This window comes from Phascolarctos cinereus, unplaced genomic scaffold, assembly GCF_003287225.1.
Source record: "Phascolarctos cinereus isolate Bilbo 61053 unplaced genomic scaffold, phaCin_HiC Scaffold_8;HRSCAF=390, whole genome shotgun sequence".
Classification (NCBI taxonomy): domain Eukaryota; kingdom Metazoa; phylum Chordata; class Mammalia; order Diprotodontia; family Phascolarctidae; genus Phascolarctos; species Phascolarctos cinereus.
Window position 1 is genome coordinate 77,593,059 of NW_027556291.1, and position 14,969 is coordinate 77,608,027.

Consider the following 14,969-nt stretch of genomic DNA (forward strand, 5'->3'; position numbering starts at 1 on the left):
TATATCCAGTCCTCTTATCACACAACACTCCAAACCAAACCTAACACTCTAGATAAAGTGACCAGAGAAGAGGAGAACAGTAAGGGAATAAGAATTTATACAGTACCTACAATGGGCCAGGCACTTTGCTATCAATGGAGTACTTTTTATGAATATGATCTCATTTGATTCTCTCAACAACCCTGGTGGGGTAGGTGCTATTATTATCCCCATTTTACAGATGAGGAAACTGAGGTTAAGTGACTTGCCCAAGATCACATAGCTAGTAAGTGTCTGAGGCAGAATTTGAACTAGGGTCTTCCTGACTCCAGGTCCAGTGCTCTATCCACTGTATCACTAGCTGCCTCAGTGGGATTAATGGGAATGGAGAGAGATTCTCCCCTGTAACCTAGCCCCTGCCTTTCACCTTACTGAGAGCTCACTCACTACCTCCAACTATATGGCAAGCTCTCACAGGTGAGAAGTGACCAGATTAGAGGGGGGCATGAGTCATATGAGGGCTAACCCTTGAGTAGGGCCAGCCAGGCCTGAATCCCATGCTAAGGAGCCTTGGCTGTTGTCAGCAGGAAGGGATCTCCTGTTCCTTTGTTTCTTCTCTTTGGCTCTACGGTTCTGGAACCAAATCTTCACCTATAAAAGAAAAAAAAAGAAATTGTCATAATATTGATAATGGACAGCTCCGTATATTCATAATGGACAGCTCCATGACACTTTAACATTTGCAAGATGCCTTATGTCTCATTTGCTCCTAACAAAGGTACTGGCAGGAAGGTATTTCAAGGGCTGTCCTGCCCGTTTTACAGCTAAAGATGCAAAGAGGCACAGAAACTTGCCCATAACCACACAAGAGTCAAGTAGGAAAGAAAGGATAATATTGCACCATCTACTATGTTGGCTGAAGGCTCAGAATGTCATAGGATTTAGAATTGAGAGAAACTTCAGAGCACATCTAGGCCAACCCCCTCATTTTACAGAGGGGGAAACTGAGACCAAGGAGGGGAATTTGTCCAAGATCATAAGAGTCTAGAATCTACTGTTAAAGAGATGGTAAATGATTGGATATCTAGAAGAAGACATGGTGAAATGAAAGAGGAAGAACAAGTCATTCTAAATTAATCTCGTTTCCTTTTTTGACAGGCTTCCTAGACCTATAGGGTAAGGGAGTAGTGGAGATAGAGTTTACATTGATTTTAGCACATTATTTGACAGAGTCCCTCATGTAGGTAAGGTGGTAAGATACAGGTGAGACTATTCTATGCATTTAGGCAGATTCAGAACTACTGTGGTTGGATGGCTAGCCTAAATGTAAGCTTAGAAGGAGATCCATATGGAAGCCCAGTGTTCTGGACTCTAAAGTTCCTTACAGCTTGGAGATCTGGAATTTTGGTGGTTTTTGAAATTGGCTTTCTTAGGGCCCTCCCAGCTCTAAGTTCTAAGGTCCTTCCCAGCTCTGACATTCTATGTTCTAAGGCCCCTCCCAGCTCTGACACTGTATAAACTAAGATCTTTCCCAAATCTTACATTCTCTGTTCTATGTTCCCTCTGTAGAATATTGTGTGTTCTAAAGTCTCCTGCTTTGACATTCTATGTTCTCAGGACCATCCTAGCTCTCACATTCTGTTTTGAGATTGTTCTGTGCTACAACGTTTTAGTTTCTAATGACCCTTCAAGCTGTGACATTCTCTATTCTTGGTGGTAGTGATGATGGTGGTTTTCTGGAATTCTTTCGATCTCTAAGATCTTATGTTACAAAGTCTTTCCAAGTTGTACCTTTTTATGCTCTATGGCCAAAAGTCCTTTTCATCTTGGACTCCATGATTCTCCTGCTAGGCCTACTAGTAGCAAACCTTGGAATTGAATCCCAGACTCCTACTGGCCTCTGCACTCATTTTCTCATCCCAGGGTGATAAAGGAAAGAACAAACATCTCCAGTTAAATAGAAGGGCCAAGATCAGTTTTCAGTCCCCAGTCGGGCATACCCATGGATACCACTGTGCATTTTTGCTGTGCTGTGTGTGGGTAGGAACAGAGAAGAGGAAACTCGAGGAGTGTTTCTGGGGGGCCAGAGAGTTGGAATTAGAGGCCCCCCTCAAGGCCTGCAAGGGGACATATCTAGCTGACCTAAAGGGAGGGACTGGAATTTTAGAAAAGGCAGTGATGGGCAGGACCAGCCTCTCTTGCCAAGAAACTCCTGTCACACCAAGTAAAGGCCACCCCAGATCTTTGCCAGGTAGTGAATGGCACCTTAGGCCTTGTCACTATGGGATAATTGGAAAAATTCTCAGAACTCTTCCTGGTTAAAAAAGAACCCCAGGAGGGTGGAATGGGAAGGGATTCATGCTCAGATAGGGAACAACTACTTAGAAACAAAGAGGACTGCACTGCTCTCCCTTCTTCCCTCTAGTAGTACCCCAGGCCCTTCTTCCTGATGTCTCTAAAATCAATCAATCAATCAAATAACAACCATTTATTAATCTCCTACAATGTATTCTACCAGGTTCCATGTAGGCTCTGGAGATAACAAATACAAAGAGTGAAACAATCCCTACTCTTCCAGAGCTTCCAATGGGGAGGAATAGACCGTACTGAGTCATGTCCCAGAGCCCAAACATGAAGTGATATGGCTGCTGGAGGGCCCAGTCTGCAGCCCAGGAGCAGGGGAAAGGCAACTGGTTGGCACAGGCCTCCAACTCTGACTGCCATAGCCTGGTAAACTCAAAGTAGATGAAGTAACCTGCAAAGAAATCAGCTCAGATAATATACTTTGACTCCCTCCCTAGTTGGCCTGGCCACATTGTTCGAATGCCAAATGTATACTTGCCTAAAAGACTATTTTATAGTGAATTCACATAGGGCAAGTGATTATATGGTGGTCAGAAGAAGCGATACAAGGACACTCTTAAGGTCTATCTTAAGAATTTTGTGTGACATGGGAGACACTGCCACAGGACTGCCCAGTGTGGTGTGCCCACATCAGGGAAGGAGCTGTGCTCTATAAGCAAAGCAGAATTGAAGTAGCTCCAAAGAAACATGACATGAGTAAGTTTAGAGAATCCACCCCAAATGTTCACTTGGCCTATGTGCGCCCAACATATGGTCGAGTCTTCCAAGCTCATATTGGTCTGATCAGCCACAGTTGGACATCCTGTACCTTGACTCTAACATAGCGATGTCATTTTGGTCCTCTTAGAGAATGAAGGGCAACAACCAGACAGGACTTCCTACCATTTGCAAATTTCATCGGTGACGCACTTAGTTTTCTTTTTAAAAATAACTTTTTCCAGAGAATCACTGAAATAAAGGAAATCCATAAAGGTCATGTCAGCCTCAAATATAGCAAGGGCTATATTTGAACCCAGATGAAAATCTGTCCTTTTTTCTTAATCCCTTCAAGGAAGAAGATTTTTTTTTAAACATTCTTCAGTACTTATTTATTCTATCAGAAATATAGAATCCTCCATCTAGAGCCAGAAGACCCCTCTGGTGCCACCTTTATTTTTACCAATAAGACCCATAAAGATGAACTAGCTGGCCCAAAGTTGAATAGGTAGCGAATGGCAGCACCAGGGTTTGAGCCCAGGATTTCTGACTCCAGAGACTCCCTGTCTCACTTCAGTCTTCTGCTAAGTCCCTGGTAGCAACTCTTGGGGAAAAAAAAAAACTCTTGGAAAACCCTGAAGGCTCAGTATTCTCTACTTACTTGTCTCTCTGAAAGGTTCAAAGAAGATGCCAGTTCCAACCTTCTTGGTGAGGAGATATATCTAGTGAAGTAAAATTCCTTCTCCAGCTCCAGCCTCTGATGATCTGTATAAACTACTCGGTACTTCTCTTTCCTTGTTTTCCCTTTTTGGAAGAGAAGACACATCTGTATTTGAGCATGAAGGAGGAACATTGCCACATATTTAGACTAACCTCTACCTGAGTGGGTGGAAACACCCTATGGCTGCCAGATGGCACAATAGATAGAGTGATGGACTTGCAGCCTAAAAGACCTGATTTCAACTCCTGCCTCAGACACCCTGGGCAAGTCACTTAACCTCGTCTGCCTCTATTTTTTCATTTATAAAATGGTAATAATTATAGCATCTTCTTCCCAGGATTCTTGTGAGGCCCAAGATCATATGTGGTCAAGAGCTATACCAATGTTAGCTATTCCCAATCAGAAGACATCCAGTGATGGAAAAGTCACTCTTTCCACTTTTGACCAGTTCTAATGATAGAATCCAAAAATTTAGAGCTGGAAAGAACTTTAGGGATCATCTAGCCCAGAGCTGTCAAACATGAAGCCTCCTGGCTTCATTGTGGCAATAATACTTCCTAGTGCTGCCTAAACCAAATTCAAATGTCATTGGGAAATATCTAACAAAATAAATTAAAAAATACAATAAACCATAGATAATGTTAATATATGGCTAAGTCAATATGCACCCACAAGGATCCTATGCATGGGGGCTTTAGTTTCTATTTGAGTTTGACACCACTGATCTAGTCTACTTCCACCTACTCCCTGCCCCATTTTGCAGATTAGAAAGCTGAGATCCAGAGAGGTGAAGCCACTTGCCCCAAGGTCACATTGTTAATAAGAGGCAGAGCTGGGATTTCAACTGAGGTCCACCCACTCCAAACTCCATGCTCTCTTGACTCTATTTGGAGCCCAAATGTGATTTCCACCCACTGTTTCTAGGCTTTCCCTCTGGGGTGGAACCAGAGGTTCCCAAACTTATTTGGCCTACCTGCCTTTTCAAAAAAATTACTCAGTATCTCCCTGGAAATCTACCTTCTTTAACACTTTAATGGGTTTTTTAAAAAAAATAATTTGCATCATTTCAAAAAAACATAATACATATTTTTTAAAATGATGCATCTTAAATTTAATAATTTATAGTAAATTTGTAGGGATTTTCCTGCATTGAAATTTTGATTACACAATATTGCATCATGTAATCGTATACTATCATATTGTAAACAAGTCATTACACACACATATTCCTGCCATTACATGCTGTACTTCCTGACAACATGCGACATGCTTCCCTGCCAACACTTGCTTGTTAAGACCTATTGGCGGACTTGACTACTGCTCAGTTATAACTTGCATTTTGTGTGTTTATTTGGAAAATAATGTAATCACTATGACTCTGTTACACAACAGATGAAACATGTACAAATGGTTTTTCAAAATTTTCTTCTTTCTTTATGCTTCCACTGCCCCCTCATTTTTATTCAACACCCTCCAATTGCACCTGAGGCTACTACCATGCCCCACCCCCAGCATCATTCCAGTGCCCCCTTAGGAGATGGTATTGCCCACTTTGGGAACCTCTGGGAAATAAATCAAGTCTTCTTCAAGTCGACAGTGTTTCTTTCAGCTCATACCTAGAAAGCATAGTCTCCAGGCCCTCTTCAGCTAGTCAATGTCTTTCCAAAAATATACCTAGATCTGAACACATTGTTCTGGAACATAGGTGTGGCCTGAACATGATTGAGGAGGTGGGACATTCTGGGCCAGGCAGAAGATTATAGCAGGAGACAGTCGTTCCTAGAGTGTGTTACAAGAGATCCACTCCTACTAGAACAGGACCTCTAGGAGGGCACGGATTATGTCTTATCTAAACTGTGCATCTCTCCTAGCACAAACACAGTGGGAGTTTAATGCTAGTAATAATAATAACTAGCATTATAAATGCTCATTATATAATAGCTTTTATGGTTTGCAAAGCACCTTGCAAATATTGTTTCATTTGATCCTCATAACTCTGGGAAGCGTTGTTCAGTCATTTCAGTTGTGTCTGACTCTTCATGACCCCATTTGAGATTTTCTTGGCAAAGATATTGGAATGGTTTGCCATTTCCTCCTCCAACTCTTTTTAAAGATGAGGAACTAAGGCAAATGGGGGTTAAGTGACTTGCCTAGGGTCACGCAGCTAGGAAGTATCTGAGACTCAGGAAAATGAGTCTGCATCTATTGGATAACTGCAGACCCAGTACTCTATCCCACTGCAGCACCACCTAGCTGCCTACTCTGGACAGTAGATACCCATTTTACAGATGGAGAAATGGAATCTGAGAGAGGTTGTCACTTGCCCAAGGTCACACAGCTAGTAGGTGTCTGAGGCAGAACTAGAACTCAGGTCCTGCTGACCTCAAGTCCAGTACTCTGTTCACTGCACCAGTTGGCTACAGGTTTATTGAACTGAACTTTTGAATTGACAGTATTTTCCCCAAAATTCAACCGGTGAGTTTCCTTGGCATTCATTGGGACTAGAGATATCCCACTTGTCCCCAATTACTGAGCTAAGAGACTTCTTTAGAATCATTTGCCCTTTTGGGGCGTTAGTTTCCTCATCTGTTAAATGGGGAGACTCCACCCCATCTCACTTAATCCCATGAACCTTTGCAGGGGGTCGAGTGCTTGTAATCTGAGATTTGTTTGATGACAAAATGAACCTAATATTGTCTGATGCTCAGCCTGGTGTTCAAGTCCTCTGCCATCTGACCAACCTTACTTTCCACTGAAGAGAGGAAAAAGCAAGACAGTCAACTAGTATTAACCAAGCCCCTGCTTACATACCAGGCCCTGTGCTAAGTGCTAGGCATACACATACAGACAAAAAAAACCAGTCCCTGCTCTCAAGAAGCTCATGGCATAATGCAAGGAGCAACGTGCAAGTAATTATGTACAAACAAGATCAATTGGGAGTAATCTCAGAAGTAAAATGCCAAGATTAAGGAGGAAAGGCTTCTGGCAGAAGGTAGAATTGTAGCTGGGACTTGAAGGAAGTCAGGGAGTCCAGGAAGCATAGATGAAGAAGGAGAGCATTCCAAGCATGGGGTGTGGGATGCAGCCTGTGAAGATGTTTGGAGCTGACAGATAGAGTATCTTACGTGAAGGACAGCAAGGACATCAGTGTTTCTGGATCAAAGAGTATGGAGGGCAGGTGGGGAGAGGTGTAAGAAGATTGGAAAGGTAGGAGGGGCCCAGTTTAGCAAGGGGTTTCAAAGCCAAACTGAGGACTTTCCATTTGGTCCTGAAGGCAATAGGGAGCCATTGGAGTTTACTGAATGGGGTGAGGCTGGGTGGCATGGTCAGATCTGCTCTTTAGGAAGATCAATTTGACAGCTGAGTGGGAGGATGGTCTACAGTGGAGAGATACTTGTGGCAGGCTGACCCACCAACAGGCTATTGCAGTAGGCCAATAGTGGTGAGGGTTTATACTAGGGTGATGACGATGTCAGAGGAGAGAAGGATTGTGTACGGGAGATGTTATGTTCCAGATGTGCAACAGAGAGAATGAGGATTCAGGATGACACCTAGATTGTGAGCCTGGATGACTGAGAGGATGGTGGTGTCCTGGACATTGATAGGAAAGTTAGGAAGTGGGAAGGACTTGGGGGAGGGGGGGATGATGAGATTAGTATTGGACATGATGAGTTTAAGATCCAGTCTAAGATGGCCAATAGGCAGTTAGAGATGTGAGTCTGGAGATTAGGGCTGCATTAGTAGAGCTGGGAATCATTATCATACAGATAACGCATAATTATCATACAGATAAACTGAATCTGTGGGAATTGATGAGATCACCAAATAAAATAGCGTAAAGGAAGAAGAGGGTACAGGACAGAACTTTAAGGGATACTCATGGTTTGTGGGTGTGACTTAGAAGACCCAGAAGGAACAGTCTGATAGATAGGAGAACCAATAGAGAGCTGTGTCCCAAAAACCTAGAGAGAAGAAAATATCAAAGGAGAAGATGGTGAGACACAGGGCAAAAGGCTGCAGAGACGTCAAGAAGAATGGGGATTGAGAAAAGGCACTCACCAGTGTAACACATCTGGGGATTAAGAGTACATTAGTGACTTTGGAGGTGGCAGTTTCAGTACAAAGATTTAAGTAGAGGATGAGAGGAAAGAAAATGAAAGCACCAATTGTGGGTGACCCCGAGGAGTTCAACCACAAAAAGAAGGAGAGATAGAGGACAAAAGTTAGTGGGGATGGAAGGATCAAGAGATGGTTTTTTTGAGCATGGAAGAGACATGGGCATGTTTGTAGGTGGTGGGGAATCAGCCAGTAGACAGAAAGAAATTGATTAGTGAGAGAGAGGGGATGATAGAGGGCATAATCTGCTGGAGAGGATAGGGTGGAATGGAAAGGAAAGAGGGTGAGAGGACCAGAGAAAGAGAAAAGAAAAAAACGCTTTTAGTGGAGGAAATGTAGAGAGGCTACTTTCTCTTACCCTGCCCCCAACTCCTCCAATTGTTACCTCATCTCAGGTACTAATCCCCGGGTCAATTGTTTGTCTCAAGGTAGATGAGCTCAGACCAGCCCAGGTCAATTTCCCTTCTACCCCTAAGTAGATTCCAATTCAGACTAGTGAACTATTTCCAACCAAATCCTGCTGGAAATCCCAAGCCCCAGGTATTCCAGCTGCTCCTTTCAAAGCTTTTCTGTTTCAGCAATGTACAATGCTTGTTTAGCATCTGGTCTCACAGGCTGCTTTCTGACTCCCTCCTGGTCAAAGTCTTGTGATGAGGGAAGACTGTTGTTTCTGTTTTTCTTTCTGTGTTCAGGATCATACTGAATGTCTAATGTGGCTCCCTGAAGAATTGACCAAAGTCATCTCTCTCTCTTCTTCACAGAGGTGGGGGGCCATGGGTGTGTAACAGTGCTTATGCTGACAGACTACAGGAATAGGTTCATTTTTGCTGAACTGCTTTTTTACCCCTTTCTTTTTCCCCCTCAAGGCTGTGTAGGGATTGTGGGAGGGATATATTTGGAAATGAAGAAGACAGAAAAGTAAAAGATATTCGCTGGAAGCAGCTAGATGGTGCAGTGACTGGAGCCCAGAGCCAGGAGTCTAGAACACCTGAGTTCAAATCCCACCTCAGAAATTTTCTAGCTGTGGGACCTTGGGCAAGTCACTGAATACCTGCCTCAGTTTTTTCAACTGTAAAAATGGAGATGATAATAATAGCACCTACTTCCCAGGGTTGCTGTGAGGATAGAATGAAATAGTATTTGTAACATGCTTGGCATACTGCCAGTCACATAGTAGACACTTAAAAATGCCAACTACTACTACTACTACTACTACTACTACTACTACTACTACTACTACTACTACTACTACTACTACTATTACTCCTCCTCCTCCTCCTCCTCTGGACTCTGCACTGTGGTAGACATTCCAGGCAGGGCCAGCACCTTTCCAGATCATCTTTTTCTATCTTTCTCCCCTTCTCCCTTAGAGAAGCCTATTTCTAGGTTAAAAAATACTATAGGAAACCTGGCTAGCAGGGCTTTTTCCAGAACAGATTCTCTGTTGTCCTCAGGTCAGATTTTACCTACTGAAAAGTAAGGATTCCAAGCAGTATAAATGGGGCTAACTGTAAATCTAACACCCATAGCCTCATAGAGCCAGAAGGGACCTCAGAGGCCAATGCCCTCACTTTACAGAGGAGGAAACTGAGGCCCAGGGAGGGGAGGGGAAGGGACTAGCTCAAGGTCACACAGCTAGTATGAGGAAGGATGCAAACCTAAGTCTTCCTGACTCTTAAGAGATTTAGTACAATGCCTTCATTTTTCAGAGGCATAAACTGAAGCCTGGGGAAGGGAACTGACTTGTCCAAGGTCACACAGGTAGCAGTAGCAGAAGCAGGATTGGAACCGGGGACCTTTGCCTTGAAATCCTGTTCTCTCCATTCCACCAGACTCCCCAGGGAATAAGGGGCTCCCTCCCAACCAGATAGGGCTTAACACCTGAGGTCTTGCGCTCAGAGCCGGCACTTTCCCACTTTCCCCCATCCCCCTTCCCTTTCTCCCCATTCTTTGGCTTACCAGAGCTAGACTAGAATGAGGGAGGAGAAAGAGCACAGGCCTCAGTCTCAAGCAGCACTTCCAGAGCCCATAAAGCCCAGTGCTCCCCTCTCCGGCCCTCCCCTGCCCTCCCCTTCCCTCCAGCAGTTCTTTGCAGGGACAATTAAAGTCAGACCAGGCTTCTTTATTTGCTGTGAAAATCGTCACCCTTTGTGGAAGGCCAGCTTTCCCTTTGTGAGGGACCGCACATCAAAGGCGGCTGCGTTGGAGGCAGGCAAGAGAAGTGTTCAAAGGGCTAGGTGCCCCGTGGGACAGAGAGGATCTCAGAACCCAAGACTCAGGAGAAGACTTTCTCTCCGGCAGCCTCCCACTAACAAGGCTGGCCGATCTTCTGAGGCCCAGAGAGCTAGAGCCAGAAGGGAAACCCCAAAGGCCACTTAGTCCAGTCCCCTCAGTTTACAGGTGAGGAAACTGAAGCCCAGGGAGGGAAAATGACTGCAATTCTAGGCGAGTCCTTTCTCCGTCCTGGGCCTCAGTTTCTTTCTCTGTAAAATGAGGGTGCTGGACTCAATGACTTCTGAGGTCTCTTGCAGCTCTAGAGCTAGGATCCTACGTGTGGCCTTGGGCAAGTCACTTCCTCCTCTGGGCCTCAGTTTCCCTCTCTGTAAAAGGAAAGGGGTGGACTAGCTGGTCCCTGAGTTCCCTTCCAACTCTAAGCCTAGGATTTTAAGGTCAGTGGTCCACCTTTCCCATCATCCTTCGCTCAGCACTCTTACTTAGCTGGGCCCATTTGCACAGATCAGGGAGTCAAACAGGTGAGGCAAGTCTTTCTGGGAAAGAAAGAAGTCCCACATGACTTTTCTACCGGGATCAAAGTTGCTGGATGATTGCTTAACTCCTTACTTGACACTGCCTGTGAGGGTACAGCCTCCAGGAGGTGGTGAAAGCCGTTTGGCATACAGCAATCCAGTACAGGTGCAAACTGGCTGTTCCATCCCCAGCCTAGGGGGAGGGAGAGGCCAGGTATTCCAAAGCCTTTGGTCTGTCATCCCCTTTCAAATTCTCGATCTCCCACCCCTGTGCCTCCTCCCCTTCCCTCATGCTATTTGGATTCCAATTCTGCCTGTACTATATAGTACCTGTGAGACCTTAGGTCAGTCACTTCCCCCACCTTGGACAAGAAAATCCTCAAGGTCCCTCTGAGTCCTGCCATCCCATGTTCCAAAGTCTCTTCTAGCTCCGACGTCCTGAACTCAGACACCTTATAGAGTCCCTCTCTTCCTTGAAGACATAGCTCAAAGACTTTCTCGAAGACTTTCCTGATCGCCTCAGCTACTAGTGCCCTCCCTCTGTCCCTCCCTCCCTCTCTAACCACCTTGCATTTTTTCTGGATGTGTATGTATATGTCAGCATTCCCTTGTTGTCTTCCGCTTTAGAATGCAAGGACCTCCAGAGTTAAGGTTGTTTCATTCCTTATACTCTTATCCTGAGGTCTGGCACAGTTTGAGGTACACAGTAGGTGCTTAATGAGTGCTTGTTGCTTGACTGATTGTTTGAACTGGTGCTCTAGGATTTCTACATCCTCTTAATTCTATGGATTCTTTCACCTATGCCTAAACTCCCTGGATATTTTTTCTGTGTACAATAGTGTCGAGTACAGACAAAATCCAGAGGACCCTCCCTCCTATCCCTTGGAACAAGGCAGAAGACAAGGCTTGAATTCCCAGGTTCTCCTAGAAAACCAGTCTCCTGACCATGCTTAAGGCTATAGCAGCCTGAGGTTGTTAGAACCTTGAGCCTGGTAGAACAAAGTTGTGGGCTCAGTCCTAGAATGAGTCAATTAGCTTTGTACTCTTGATATAGTAAGGACTTGGAGTCAGGAGACCTGGGGACCAGTTCCTGTTTAGAAACTTACTAGCCTCAGTTTCTTTAACTGTAAAACCAGAATAATAATATTGGCTCTACCCATTTGATAAGAAGAAAGTGTATATTTGGTAAACATCAATGGCTATAGTCCCATGACTGGGTATTATTATTTCAGCTTTAGCACAAGAAAGTACAAAGATCAGTCTTTCCAGGAATTCACAGCAAAGAAATCATTGCTCCCTTTACCCCATTTCTACCCCTTACTCCCCTAGGACTTCCCCCAGAGTATCCCGCTTCATCTTTAATAACCCTAGTGAGGGCTGTCTGTTGAGTAAGCCCATCTACTGAGACAGCCAATGGCACACAGCTAGTCAGATATCTCCCTACACAGATCACACAGAAGGAAAGCAGCTTGGTATAGCAAAGAGAGTACCAAATTTGGAATTGGAAGACCTATGCTACGGTGCTGGCCCCACCATTTCCTTGCTGTAGATTTTGTGCGATGACTTTCCTTCCTGGGGTCTCAATTTTCTCCTTTTTAAAGAGAGAATAATGGGAACTCTTAAGGTTAGAAGTTTATTTGGAACAGGCCTGGAATTTTATTAGCATAGAGACCTCCCAGAGTGGAAACTGCCTCCACCAATGCAGAAGAGCAGCTGTAACTTGGAGTCCTGGAGAGGTGCTTGGGGCACTGGGGCATGATTATGATTAGCTCTGACTTGTTCCTTAGCAAGATTAGAAAAAAAAAAGCTCAGATCAATGATGGAGTAGAAAACACTAAAGAATTATTAGGTGGGTCTGCTTTGGGGTTTTCCCTGGCCCTAAAGTTACTGAGCTTTCCTTCAAGTACACAGTTCAGGAGTATTGGTTTGCTTGCTAGAACTATCAACCCACTGGCGTATCTCGTAGGACAGTCGATGTGTGGTGATGTATCAGTAACTTCTTCCTCTAAAATCTCCTCATTGGGGGGAAGAGATACCAGTCTTTCCATGCCTTAGATGGGCAAAACCTCTGGCAGGATCTAGTATGCTCAAAAGTCTCCCAGTGTAGACCCAGGGATGGACTGGGTGCATGATGTCTGAGCACCAGCCAGTTTCTGAGAGGTTCAATTATCCAGTTGGCTGCAAAGGGGTGGGGGTGGGGGATTGGGGTTCAGGTGCCTGCCCTTCTGGTTAGAGAAACTCTTGAACAACTGCAAAGGGGTTTTTATCTGCATAAGTGGAAGGGAATACCTTCCCCCTTCCTTTCTCTTTCCCGGTCACCCCATGCAAATACAAGTCCTGGACACATTGGGATAGCTCAAAATCACAAAATACCCTAGTGAGACCACCACCTTCTTTCCTCATTATCAGGCTTTTCACATGGCAATATGATGCTTTTCAGAGCTTTTAAGGGAGAGAAAGTTTGGAGGTGTAAGAGAAGTCTTGTTGGAGACTCAAAAGTAGCCTCTGCCAGTCATTAGCTATGTGACCTCAGACAGCTCCATTCCTCTGACTGGTCTCCTTGCCCTCATCCTCTGGAAAATGAGAGAGTTGGACAAGATGTGTCATCCCCGAGGATCCTTCCAGCTCTGACCTTCTAGGAAGGTCCTTATTGTAGCTGATCTCAATGAGTCCTGCTGTGGTTTCCAAAAGGAAACAAGGTAGGCTGAAGCCTTTTTTGACATTCAGTGTTCTGTTCCAGAGAAGGTATTTGGTTTGGTATTCTCTCTCTCTCTCTCTCTCTCTCTCTCTCTCTCTCTCTCTCTCTCTGGTGGGGAGGAGGGGCAGGAAAGCATTCTTTACTCAAAAAAGAAAGAAAATCAGAGGATTTGGATTCAGTGATCTCCAAGGTTCCGGCTAGCTCTGCTGTTTTGCTGCTCTGGCTCTCTCTCCCTTCACAAATTCCAGTATCAGGACAATTTGACCTATGCCACTAGCTAACTGTGCTGCCCTCCTCCACCCCTCCCCACCAGGCCACCAGGCGCATTTGATGCTGGGCCAAGAGAAGATAGAAATCTGATAGGGGTGGGGAGGGAGAGGGTGACAGACTGGTCTCCTGCATTGGAGAAAAAGCCTGCTTATATACACAGATAGGGATTGTACCAACTTGCACAAGTATAGAAAAATATCATGACTTTCTCCTGCCTTACCTGGACGCTTTGGTGTCTTGCCTATGGAGGGCAAAAAGATAAGTTCAGTATCTTGTACTATCTAGATTGGGGGCAGGATGTGATTTGTGTGAAGGCCAAAATTCCTTGATCTCCCTGGAGGCAGTCTGGTGTAGGGAAAAGAATCAGAAGATCTGGGTTCAAATCTCTGCTTTGCTACTTACTGCCTGGATGACCCTAGGCAAGTCACTTGGCTTCTCTGGGCCTCAGTTTCCTCTCTGTAAAATGAGGGAGTTGCCCATTGGTTCTAACACTGCTTTACAACATGATTAATATGAAAATATGTTTAATATGAATGTATATGTAGAGCCTATATTAGATTACATGCTGTCTTGGGAAGGAGGGAGGGTAGGGAGGGGGGAAAATTGAAAACACAAAATCTTATGGAAATGAATGCTGAAAACTAAAAATAAATAAACTAATTTAAAAAAAAAGAAGGGAGTTGGACTAAATGACCTCTGAGGTCCTTTCCAGATCCAAGGATATACTTCTTTCCCTTCCCCCCACCCCTCAATAGGCCTCAGTTTTTCTTCTACAAAATAAGGGGGTTGGAAGGGATCTTTGAGACTAGCTCAAGTCCTGTGAGCCTAGGTTAGCTGGGTAACAAGAAGGGGGGATGCTATTTAGACCTTACCTGTATATCCCATGGTTTTTTGCATCCAAGCGTAGGTGTGGGGGCCATTTCTGTTGCAGGAGTGGGGCTCCACAACCTTGGGAGAGTACTCTCCAGGAGTGCTGGAAAGGGGCAGGCTGTTGGGGTCAGGGGAGCTGTAGGAGGTCTTGCTTGATGAGGGCTTCCTCACGTGATCTGAGGGGTCTTCACCAGAGGACATCCAGTCCATCTTTGGAGGGGTGTAGGGAGCCCCCCAGCTCCCAAACCACTGCCTGTGGCCATCCAAGTTGGGCACTTGATGGTATCCCATGTAGTATGCATAAGCTGGGCCTGGCCCAAAGTTGGGGTTCTGTAGGTGGCCATGGGGGCCTCGACTGTCTCCACTATGGCTGTTGTACCGAAAGGAACCTGGATACATCTTCGAGTCCTCTTTGAGAAGATAACTCATGGACTTGGTTCTCAGAAGTCTGGTCGGGCCATTCCACTGGGCCTATTTAATCTCGTGTTCTCTCTTTTCCCCCTAGCTT

The 14,969-nt window shown here is 44.9% G+C and overlaps 1 protein-coding gene across 1 annotated transcript; it reads right to left on the minus strand.

Annotated features, from left to right (window-relative positions):
* Positions 1 to 489: 489 nt before the first annotated feature.
* Positions 490 to 14,890, minus strand: LOC110203614 (homeobox protein CDX-4-like). Its single transcript, XM_020980107.1, has 3 exons — positions 14,464 to 14,890; positions 3,701 to 3,843; positions 490 to 630 (listed from the first exon to the last, which is right to left on the minus strand). Exons 1-3 carry the CDS (start codon positions 14,888 to 14,890, stop codon positions 490 to 492), a joined length of 711 nt encoding a protein of 236 aa, XP_020835766.1.
* Positions 14,891 to 14,969: the final 79 nt, after the last annotated feature.

Excerpts from the sequence above, each read along its gene's own strand:
- LOC110203614 (XM_020980107.1), bottom strand. The coding sequence starts at position 14,890 with ATGAGTTATCTTCTCAAAGAGGACTCGAAGATGTATCCAGGTTCCTTT. Across the intron at positions 3,844-14,463 it reads AAAAACCATGGGATATACAG|GGAAAACAAGGAAAGAGAAG; the intron begins GTAAGGTCTAAA and ends TCTTCCAAAAAG. Across the intron at positions 631-3,700 it reads TGAACCTTTCAGAGAGACAA|GTGAAGATTTGGTTCCAGAA; the intron begins GTAAGTAGAGAA and ends TTTCTTTTATAG.